The 12,143-nt window shown below is 43.5% G+C and overlaps 1 protein-coding gene and 1 long non-coding RNA gene across 4 annotated transcripts in view; both read right to left on the reverse strand.

Moving 5' to 3' along the window:
• LOC132667419 (uncharacterized) overlaps positions 1-12,143 on the reverse strand; it is an 80,046-nt gene that overhangs the window by 41,157 nt on the left and 26,746 nt on the right. The gene's annotated exons all lie outside the window — the stretch shown is intronic.
• FAXC (failed axon connections homolog, metaxin like GST domain containing) overlaps positions 1-12,143 on the reverse strand; it is a 71,436-nt gene that overhangs the window by 33,122 nt on the left and 26,171 nt on the right. For all 3 annotated transcript variants that reach the window (XM_060616239.3, XM_060616238.3, XM_060616241.3), the window contains one exon: positions 8,513-8,736. In XM_060616239.3, coding sequence (XP_060472222.1) covers positions 8,513-8,736 — 224 coding nt within the window. The remainder of the gene's footprint in view (positions 1-8,512; positions 8,737-12,143) is intronic.

Below are 12,143 nucleotides of genomic sequence, written 5' to 3' on the forward strand. Positions count from 1 at the left end.
TCAGGTCATGATCTCACAGTTCGTGTGAGCTGGAGCCCTGCCCGGGCACCCTGCAGACAAGACCTGCTTGGGATTCGGGGAAAAAAAAAAAAAAAAAAAAAAAAAAAAGATGGATCCCAGAACTTAACATTGAAACTCTCTGTTCAACGAACACTTGTTGAATGCCTAGTGGGTGCCAGGCACTCAGGCCCTAGAAACAGAAATAAAAACACCAGTGGAGCTGAGGAGACAGTCAAACCAAATCATTAAAACATTAAAAGAAGGTGCAGGGAGTGCTCTGAGGAAGAAAGCACCAAGTGCCTGGAAGCAAGGAACAGATGTGCCCGACACACTGAGAGAAAGACCCAGAAAGGTTTCCTTAAGGAAACAACTTTTAAGCTGAAACACTGGGTGGCATTTAAAAGGCTAGGTTTTTATTGGCTTCTTTGACAGTGCATCATACCTGCGGCATACTGAGAATGAAATCCACAAAAATCCTGAAGTCTCTTTTTCACACGTTTCTCTCCACCCTATACTTGTGGAATTCAATTTGGTGACCTAAGTACAGAATTTGACATTTATCCCTATTAGACTTCCCGTTAAGGTTCAAAGCTTTGATTCCTGGGGTTTTTTTTTTTTTATTATTTAATAAATAAATGTGTGAAATGGTATGACTTTTGAAACTGTGGGACTCAACTCCAGAAAGTAGGTACTAGTTTTTATTTCTATCAGAATATGTCGCACCTCCTTCCCACCCCCGCCAACATGCCACATTAAAAAACAAAACAAAACAGGGGCGCCTGGGTGGCTCAGTCGGTTAAGCGTCTGACTTCAGCTCACTTCATGATCTCACAGTTCCTGAGTTTGAGCCCCACGTCAGGCTCTGTGCTAACAGCTTGAAGCCTGGAGCCTGCTTCGGATTCTTGGTCTCCCTCTCTCTCTGCCCCTCCCCTGCTCATACTCTGTCTCTCGAAAATAAACAAACATTAAAAAAAACTAACAGAAAAAATAAAAACTTTGCCAATTTGATTGACAGGGCGGTGCCTCATTTGTTAACTTAAATTTTTCTGATTACCAGAGGTTGAATGCTCCTCATGTATTCATTAGTATTGTTTTTACAAATTCTCTTTTTATGTCTTCTACCCAGTTTTCTCCTTCAAATATTCACTTTTCTTACTGATTTGTACAAGTTCTTCAAATAGTAACATTAATTCCTTGTCACATGTTGCAAACATTTTTCCAGGTTTTCATTTCAATTTTAACTTTGTTTATTGACATCCAAGAGGTTTTATTTTGCTCAAGAAACCTAGCGATTCAACTTTTCTTTTGTTACTTTTCCCTTTGGTACCATATTTAGAAACACTTTCCCAAGTTCAAGATTATATTAAAGTTTCCCATATTTTATCCTGACGCCTTGATGGTTTCATTTTTTGCATTTAAATGCTTAATCTCTTTGGAATTTATTCAGGTGCATGAAAGAAAGGCAGGGGTATCGTGCTTATCTTGTTCCACATGGTTAGCCAGCTGTCCCAACACCATTTACTGAATTAATTTGTGTTTTTTTACCGATTCAAAAGGGCGTCTTTATCATATGCTTTGTCTCCACTTGTGTCCACCTCACACGCATCTGAGACTCAGCATACCCACACCTGAAATTCATGACCTTCCCCTTTTCTCCAGCGTTCTCCAACTCTGAATGGTTATTTGTTCACGAAGTTTTCACGTCAAGAACATGGTTACTCCTTACCCCTGCCCTCTCCATCACCATCTCTCTCCCCGCCCACACACATATCAAGTCCCCAAATTGTAATCAACCCTGTCTCTCGAATATAGCTCTAATCCATCATTTTATGTCCAACTCTACACCATAGCTGTAATCCACAATGCCATCTTATTTTTCCTGGACCTCAAACGCCTCCTCACTGGGCCCCCAAATAAATCCACTCTTGGTTCCTCTGGCACATTAAATATAAATAAGGTCAAGCCACCTCCCTACTTTCAACTTGTGTTAGAACACAACCCAAGATTATGTAAGTGATATGAAGACCATGTGATCTAGCTCCTTCCTACCTCTACCTCATGCCACGCTTTGGTTCTCACACAGATTCTAACACACCAGCCATCTTTTCACTCCTTGAAGGCTCCCAGCTGCTCTTCGTGTCAGAGCCTTCACATGTGAAGTCCCTTCTGTATTCCATGCTAGCCTCCCATCCCACCCCGTTCCTGCTCCTCACACACATGCCTAACTCTGGCTTATCTTTCAGAGTCCAGCTGAAGTATCACCTCCTCAAAGAATCCTTGAGGAGGGGCACCCTGGTGGCTCAGTTAAGCATCCAGCTTTGGCTCAGGTCATTATCTTGGGGTTTGTGGGTTCGAGTCCCACATCAGGTCCTGTGCTGACAGTGCAGAGCCTGTTTGGGATTCTCTCTCTCTGTTCCTCCTCTGCTCATGCTCTCGCTCTCCCTCTCAAAATAAATTGTTTAAAACTTACAAAAAAAAAAAAGAAATATAAAAGAGGCAGAAGGCGGGGTTTTGATGAGTTTTATGTCATTTTTATAACATCAAGTGCAATACCAGGCACATAGAATTGTACGGTAGAGAAAAAAATACTTGCAATATATTAGGTGAGGAAAAGACAGGTTGGAAAATTATGTGCATGTATGTGTGTGTTTTCAAAAATACATATACGTGACTCAAAATTACACACATATATACTGGAAAGACATGCACCAAAATGACAACTGTGGTTAGCAGTAAGTAATAAGATTACAGTGACAAAGTTTCCTTCTCAGTGTTCTTCTGAACCTTCCCAACTTTCTATAATTACTACTAAATTTAAAACTCAGAGGAAATGTTTTTTTAGACTTGTTTCCCCAAAAACAGTGCTCTTTTTTTTAATATATGAAATTTATTATCAAATTGGTTTCCATACAACATCCAGTGCTCATCCCAAAAGATGCCCTCTTCAATGCCTATCACCTACCCTTCCCTCCCTCCCACCCCCCCATCAACCCTCAGTTTGTTCTCAGTTTTTAAGAGTCTCCTATGCTTTGGCTCTCTCCCACTCTAACCTCATTTTTTTTTCCTTCCCCCCCCCCCCCCCATGGGCTTCTGTTAAGTTTATCAGGATCCACATAAGAGTGAAAACATATGGTATCTGTCTTTCTCCAAAACCGGTGCTCTTAATGGAGTTGTGTTACGTACAAAATCTGTGGCAGTGATAATGATAATAGCTAATACTTATTTAGCATTTTTATGTGCCAAACGCTATAGAAACTACATTACATAAATGCTTATTGAGTCCTCGTACTCTATGATGAAGGCATTGTCCTGACCCCCCTTCTGCAGATGAAAAAGTTCAAGTTGTTCATGGGAAGTCACACAGCTGCTAAGTGTGTAGAGTCCAAGATGCAAACCCCGGGGATCTGACTCCAGAAATCCTTCTCTCATAAACTACTTCCCAAAAACCTAACCTTTCTGCTCTTGATTTGTACATCTTCCATGCTTTGTTAATTCTCACCCTTTGGGGAGGGGATAGAAATAGACAATATATGCACTTCTTGCATGAGATGAAAATCAGGCATCCACTACATATGGTATCTCTGCTTCAAACACACCCACCTTCCCAAAGGGGACATGGGAACAAGCAGAACCGAATGGAGATTAGCACTGACCACTAGGCAATCCTCCCCCCATTACTGGCTCTCACAGCACCACAAGCCTCTCTTTCCAGCCCTCATCACAGTTGCGTTTTACATTTGCTTGTTACTTGACTGCTTACTATGTGCCAGCTGCAATTCTGAGCACTTTACATGTGCTTCTTTTCACCATTATGGCCCCCATTTTATACATAAGGAAACTAAGGCCTAGAGAAGTTAAGAAACTGGCCCAAGGTCACAAAGCTAAGAGGCGATGGAGGTAAGGTTTGACCTCTGGCTCTAGAGGCATTGCTCTCAAATGAATGAATGAAGGAATGTTCTCCATTTTCTAAAAAACCCTCTATCTCTTATTAGGATGGCTTAATTTTATTTCTGTAGGTCCTGAATATTTCTCATATATCATATTTCTAGTATTTTCATTTTTTATTATTGTAAATGGAAATTTTAAATATTTTCGAATTGGTTATTTGAGATATCAAGATGTTTATATGCTTATTACTTTGTAAACTTTTTATCATTTTATTTTATTTCATCATGGTAAGTGTACTCTTTAATCCCTATTCCCTATTTCCCCCATACCCCCACCCACTTCCCCTCTGGTAACCATCAGTTTGTTCTCTGTAATTAAGAGTATGTTTCTTGGTCTGTCTCTCTCTCTTTCTATTTCTTTTGCTCGTTTGTTTTGTTTCTTAAATTCCACATGAGTGAGATCATATGGTATTCATCTTTTTCTGACTTATTTCACTTAACACAATACTCTCTAGCTCTATCTATGTTGTTGCAAATGGCAAGATTTCATTCTTTTTGTGGCTGAATAATGTTCCATTATATTATGGAACCTTTTTATCCATTCATCCACTGATGGACACTTGGGCTGCTTCCATAGTTTAGTTTTTATAAATAATGCTGCAATAAACATAGGGGTGCATTGGGGCGCCTGGGTGGCTCGGTCGGTTAAGCGTCTGACTTCGGCTCAGGTCATGATCTCACAGTCCGTGAGTTCGAGCCCCGCATCGGGCTCTGTGCTGACAGCTCAGAGCCTGGAGCCTGTTTCAGATTCTGTGTCTCCCTCTCTCTCTGCTCCTCCCCTGTTCATGCTCTGTCTCTCTCTGTCTCAAAAATAAAAATAAACGTTAAAAAAAAAAAAATTTTTAAAAAAAAAACAAAAAAACATAGGGGTGCATGTATCCCTTTGAGTTAGTGCTTTTGCATATTTTGGATAAATACCCAGCAGTGCAGTTCCTAGATCACAGGCTAGTTCTATTTTTAATTTTTTTGAGGAACCTCCATACCGATTTCCACTATGGCTACACCAATTTGCATTCCCACCTACAGTGCAAGAGTTCCCCTTTCTCCACATCCTCACCAATGCTTATTGTTTCCTGTGTTGCTAATTTTAGCCATTCTGACAGGTGTGAGGTGACATCTCATTGTAGTTTTCATTTGTATTTCCCTGAGGATGAGTGATGTGGAGCATCTTTTCATGTGTCTGTTAGCCATCTGTATACCTGTAACTTTGTAAACTTGTCGAACTCTTTCCATTAACTGTAATTTTAATTGATTCTCCATTATTTTAGCTATATAATCTCTTCATTTCTAGAAATAAAAATTCTGTCTCCTCCTTCCCAACATGAAGACATTATCTTTTCTCAACTAATTTTTATTGTTTAAATTTAATTTTTTATTTTTATTTGAATTTAATCAATTTTTCAAACTACATCCGTAGATATGTACTGCCTATATTTTAGTCTCTCTCTACCACCTACCCCCTCAGGCCCAAGCCATTCACTATGACACCAACAGAGCCACTTTTCTAAATCACAAATATGGCTCTTTCTCTCTTATACTCGGAAGTCTGTACCACCTCCATGTTTTCTGTATGATAAAGTCTCTCAGCATCATTATTACTTTTTATAAGGTGACCCCAAACTACTTTTTAATCTTCATTTAGACCATGATTCCAAAATCCCCCTCATTCATGATCCCTTTTCTCATGATTTCCCCAAATGGTCCTTCCTTATTTTCTTCCTTGGGACAACCATTTACTTTCTGGGGCCAACATGACTGCCACCTCTACTCTGGCTTCCCAAGCTTCCCTGTCATTTCATCCCTGCTCTTGCCATGTCTTCAGAGCACCACACATAGACCTCTGTCATGGGACTTGTCACAGCCCAACTTGAACATGGGTACTTATTTAGAGCAGAGGTCAGCAAATTTTCATGGAGCATCAGATGGTAAATATTTTAGGCCTTCTGGGCCATATTTGATCTCTGTTGCATTTTCCCCCCCCTCACATTTTAATAGTAAAAACGAGTCTTAGCTCAGAGATGATTAAATAAATAAATAGACAGGCCACCAGCTATGGGCCATAATTTGCTTATTTCTAGTTATAAGTTCATCTCTCCTAGTTATAAGTTCATCTCTCCCACTGAACAGGTATCAGCTATCTGAGAGAGGGGACAATCTCTTACTCATTTTTGTATTCCCCAGCTCCTGCCACATAGAAGGCGTTCAATCCTTGAAGTCAATTGAACTGAAACATCAATAATTAATTTCTCCTGATGAGTCAAATACATCCCTGGACAATTTCCCCAAATCTTGAACTACCTTAACAAAAGTCATTATGCATTTTCAGTCTCTTAGGCATCTTAAAAGTCAGCTATATCCCCAGGGGAGGGGGGAGGTAATGCTTTTTGCCTTGTTTAGTAAGAAAAACTCTGATGTTCAGCCAAAGAGCCTCTCCCTCCCCAAAGGCAGCAAAAGTGCTTCTCCTATAGAGACTAGGCTGCTCCCGGGGCCCCCACACAGAATAGAACTCCAGCAAACTCCTTCTTGTCAAGTAACTGAATCAATTTCTCATTTCAGGAAATCATCTAGACTTGATGCTGTCTGGAGTACTTGCCAGGTACCCACCCTAGCCATCAACAATAGATCTACCTCCCATCTCACCATAATTGGGGAAGAAGGATTTTGCTAACTCATTAAGTGCCAGAGAAACATGGATAGTTACCATTACTCTTTTTATTTTATTTTATTTTTGAAAGAGAGAGAAAGAGACAGAGCCTGAGCGGGGGAGGGGCAGAGACAGGGGGAGACACAGAATCCAAAGCAGGCTCCAGGCTCTGAGCTGTCAGCACAGAGTCCAACGCGGGGCTCGAACCCATGAACTGTGAGATCATGACCTAAGCCAAAGTCGGACACTTAACCGACTGAGTCACCCAGGTGCCCCTGGTTATCATTATTCTTATTGCTATCACCCTGTCCCCTGGTTCTCCCAACCAGACAAAGTTCTCTAGAAACTGATGATCACCACCTCCCTGGTTAAGAAACCAACACTGTTAAGTTTTTCTTGAAGAGCAGCACTTTATTGGCATAATCTCTGTCTTAACTTTGAGAACTCAATGCCTGGCTTGCTGGGGCTCCCACAGCATGAGCTAGAAAGGAAGCTGAGAACAGGGAGAGCCATACTAAGGAGAAAATGGCCCACTGCATGTCTGCTCTGTGAGGCTGAGAGTCCAGTACTGTTTCCACGGGAACAAGGCAAACTTGAGGCTAATCGCTTCATACCTACAGCAGGCAAGCCCCTCTGGGCCCAGAAAAGCAAAGAACCAGAAGATACAGGCAGCGTCAGTCTTCAACCCAGGCAGTGCTTTTGAACGTCTGTGTAGAGCAGGAGCCAAGAGCAACCCCCCCCACAAGACAAAGGTGGCAGAGAGCTGGCCATGCTGTTGGGATCCTCCCCCTGCAGGCCAGGGTTCAAAGGAGGACTCCAGGTCTTATGAGCATCTGGAGTGCAGAGCAGGGAAGGAGCCAGAGTGAAGACACCCTGTAGGGGGCAGGTTATACCCAGCAAAGGCCCCAGTTCCTGGAGCACCAGATGGGTTTCAACAAAACAAGCCCCAAACCCCACTTCCTAGAGAAGATGAGGAACCCAATGTGCTGTAGAATGGAGGGGGCCAAAAGACAGTTAATAAAAACCCATGTCCCCCAGGCAAAATAAGCAGTCGCATAAGACTAGGTCCCATGACTACTCACACAGAGGGCTTGGCTCCCTATATGCACTAGTTGTCTCCAGGAGAAACCATCATTTCACACACAGGAGCGTCTGAATTCAAATGACGTGTTTACTAGCTGACATAGTTAAGACTCAAGCTCTGCCCAGTACAGAATCGCATCGGCCCAGCCACCTCCAGTGTCCAGCGAGGTGACAAAGGACACATAACTCCACTCTCGGTAGCCTCAGCTGCCCAGACCTACGCCGCTCCAGGCTTCTCTCTGAGGGGCTTCCCCAGCACAGTTCGACCCACTGTGCGCAGTGAACGCAAACTCAGGAGAGTTACGACGTGCTGGTAAGAGGAGGCCTAAGATTACAAACGCGAAACGTGAAAAAGGACTCGGGGCACGTGCACGAACCTGCGCCGCCGGCCTTTCTAGTAGCTTGAGGTCCCCCGAATGCACAGTTGACGCTTCAAGCACGCGTGCTTACAAGCAGCCCTTTCACCCTGGCCTGTGTACACGTGAACGAGCTTCCTTGCCCAGAACCGCCCTCCGCTCACAACACGCGCCGAGACGCCAGGGGCGTTTCCGGCCAGGCAGCCGTGCCGCGCCACGTGCTACGTTCTCTGCTCGCAGGTCCCCCCGCACGAGACTGTCTCGCCCTAGCGACTGGGAAGAGAGACGCTCGCTCCTGGAAATGAGGCGATCTGGTTAAATGGCGAGGGGGGTGGGGGGTGGGGGGGACTGCAGCCTCCAGGTGGAAGTAAAGAAACCAACCAACCAAAATAAAACTTTAAATCAGTACGCTAACAGTGCGTTACTAATCATGCAAAAAGCAAGGATAGAAAACATAGAATATAGAAGGTGTGGTACGTTACCCAAGAGCCCTGCCAAGGACCGCATGTCCTTCTCCATCAGCATGTAAATCTCCTCCTCCGAGAAGCGGCCAATGCCGTGGCCGTGCATCTCGCGCTTCACAATTCCTTTCGTTATGTGGCACACGACCCACCTCAGCAGGTTACTGAAGGGACCGCCACCACTAAGAGAGAGCATCTTCCGGGTCTCATTGAGATTGTCCACCCACTGGCAATAAGCTAACGTCCTGGAATTGTGTGGAAACAGGTTACTACCGGGCATTAGATACATGTCAGCTCCACAGAGTCCATTTCCAGGGAGTGCGTCAGAAGTTCGCACGCTCCGGAGGAAATGAGTCAGCGCAGCTTTTACAAAGAGCAGCGTGCATGGCAGATATTACCACAGTTTCTGGTCAGGGCCTAGACCTCGGGTCTGGAAGAGAAACTAAAACAAATCCAGGTAACGATGCCATGCTACAATGCCACCAAACCTCTCTTGGCACCCGCCCTCAGATCCACGCCCCTCACCCCCCCCCCCCCAACACCTCCCAAGGCACGCTTCTGCTTCCTCTGAGGCAACCCCTCAGAAAATACTAGAAACCCACTACAACAGGCTTTTAGGTGCGTACCTACGGGGACCCCAGGAAGGAGGCACAGTGACTGCGGTGCTGGCTTCACTCTCTTTCTTGATCTAAGTAATGGATATGCAGGTATATGCTCTGTGGTAATTAATTAAGCTGCACTTTTGTAATTTGGTGCAATTTGGGAGTGCATTTTATATTCTACAGAGTCCAAGAGTTTTTTAAAAAGGAAAACTTTTGCCTTTTTGACAGAGGATTAGGGAGTAGGTAGACCTGTCCGTGTTTATTATAAACTATATAAATTATAAATATTACGTATAGGATTTGCTCTCCAGAAAGTCAACTCTGCTTCAGTTTGTTTCTCCAGGGCTCTTAAAGCGAACACAAAACACCAAAGGAACTTAGTTGAGTTGTTTTTCCCATCTGGGTGATGCTCGTGGCCAAACGCTCCCGTCCAGGAGTTCCCATGTTCTGTGCACAGACAGCTAAGCAGCTACCCGCTGTCGGTGCGGTGTGCTGGCTGCAATACTCAGGCCGACACTGATTTTGTTCTTGGAACTTGTGCAATTGCAGGACTGTTTCTACGGCTAATAAAGCTGGTAGATAGAAATTAAAACGGTTTCCTGCTGAAGGCTGAGAAAAGTATAGCTGTGAGAGTAGAGACATAAGATACTTTAGTTTTTCCCCATAATGAGCAATAAAAGATATACTGGTAGTCACCTCTACTCCTAGTGTTAGTTGACAGAGCAATGATGGCCACTTTGGAAAAATATGTTTGCAGAGAGAACACAAGGAATCGTAATAAATTATAGCTACTTTTCTACCTCGCCTTTTTAAAAGAAAAACAGAGTCCCTTAAATGTTGATCATTTTATATAATTCTATTCTTTCCCATCTTCTTTTCTCTACAAAAGGAAGAAACAGAAGATTTCTGTAAAAAAATTTTAAGCATTCCTGATTTTTACTGGAAAAGTCCTACAGCCAATTTCAACATACCCTTTGTACTGTAACCATAACTCTTCTTTAGTACCTTTTTAAAAGTGCTTAGAAATCTTGTTAGAAAGCTTTGGGTACTTCTTTTTGTACATTTCTCAAAATAAAGTATTGAGTCAGGGAATGGATTTTGCTGAAAACAGGAAAAAGTACATTGCAATGGTAAGTAACGAATATGTACAGTCAGAGCAGTCAATGGATCCTTTGACATAAAAGAATCTCACATTTACTCTAGTAAACTCTTTATAAAACATGAAAACTAAATGCTTTCCTATTTGTTTTTCTTTTTACACTTGCAGTTATTAAGGTATACATTCTCACATTCCATTAGAATAACTCAGCACTTTGATTCTAATTGTACTAGATTGAAATGCAATAAAAGGGCTATGGCATCCTTGATTATTTTGCAAGTCCGTGATCTGAGAATAAAACTAAATTATCCCAATAAGTGTGACCAGGTAATAGCATCCAGGAAGCATCTAAAGAGTAAAAATGAGGAATGTGGTGGCTCTACACTGACAGGTTGATCTGGAAAAAAAAAAAAAAGTACCTTCTTTGTAGACAAATTACACAGGTTTTATGATAAGCATAATTGGTCCTGAAGGATGAACAAAAGCTCACCAGGCAGAGCAGAGGGAGAGGGAGAGAAGGAGTGTGTGTGAAGAGCACTGGCCAGGGGATACAGGAGGCCTGGGGAAGCCTGTAAGAGTAGAGGCTGGAAGGGTGGGCCAGGACCAGATACGGACAGGCCTGAGACAAAGGGTGCTGAACTTTATTTTGGAAACAAAGTTTATCCACCGAAAATTTTAAGCAGATAAGAAACGTAATCGATGTGTCGATGGAAGTGGAGAAACCACCGGTAGGAAGGCTGCTTAGAAGACTATGGCAAGACCCAAGAACTAGACCAATGGCAGGGGTGGTGGGCGGGTGTGGGGGGTGTACAGGGAATGCAGAGGAGAAACCCCGAGATATGAGAAAAAGAGTCTGTTGACCAATGGATTAGGTAAAAGGAGAGATTAGGTATTTTCTTTCAGGCTGATGGTTTGAGAGGATGATAATGCCATTAACCTTTATAGGCGGGCACACATCAGGTACAGATTTAGGTGATGAAAGATGCATTAAGCTGTTGCATTTGAAGGTCCCATGGAACCCCCAAGTGAGAATATCCAGAGGTTGAGAACTCAGGAGACAGGTTTGGATTCAAGATAGAGAATTTGTGGGTGAGGGCATATCAATGAGAGTTCTAAAGCCGTCAGAGGAAAAGGGGTCACCTAAGGAAGTTTCTAGGGTAAGGAGTGGTAATAGGGCATCCACAGTTCAAGGACCAAGATAGAAGGTGAAAACGCCAGGCTGGAAAAATGCCAGCTTGGTGAGAAGTAGAGACACTGCTTTCTTGGAGATGGAGAGAAGGGAAGTGTCGCAAGACGTGAGGGGCTGCAGAGAGGTTCAGAGTTCCTGCCTAGTGACTTCACTTTCCTCCATAGAGCAGGAAATGGGGGCATGGGCACAGGATGAGGATGCAGCGATGGAGAGAGAGCTTTGGATGACTACTGGGTTCGAGTAGCAGATGGGGTTGGAAGAGGCAGCTGTTCTAGGTCACACAGCTAAGCTTGTAGGAAACCCTACCAATGCAGTGGTGTAAGGTTCTCTTCCTGCCTTAGCGTGTTGAATGCAGGGCACAGTAAAAGGAACAATGGGTTGATCTGGAAGTCTATAGCTAGAGGTAACCCGAGAAACTGTCTGGTCTTCCTCTGTTCTCTTTCCCACCCTGCTCTTGGTTTCTTTCCTCATTCACTCCCTGTGCCCAATACTGTAGGCCAGTGTCAGGGAAGAGAAGCAGAGGGCCAGGCAGGCTCTATAAGGGTCAACCCCTGTGAAGTGGGTACAAACTTTGAATACCGAAGAAAATGGGTAACTCACGGATTCCTGAATCAATCATTGCAGGCAACAGACCTCATTTACACATGCTTCCATGTCATTACAACCAAGAATCCACCTCCTCCCATAACCAAGCTTCTGGCAAACTATTGACACTTGACGGAAACCACTCTCCTCCAAATCAACGATACCTCCTTCTTGCAA

Source organism: Panthera onca, chromosome B2, assembly GCF_046562875.1.
Source record: "Panthera onca isolate mPanOnc1 chromosome B2, mPanOnc1 haplotype 2, whole genome shotgun sequence".
Taxonomy (NCBI): domain Eukaryota; kingdom Metazoa; phylum Chordata; class Mammalia; order Carnivora; family Felidae; genus Panthera; species Panthera onca.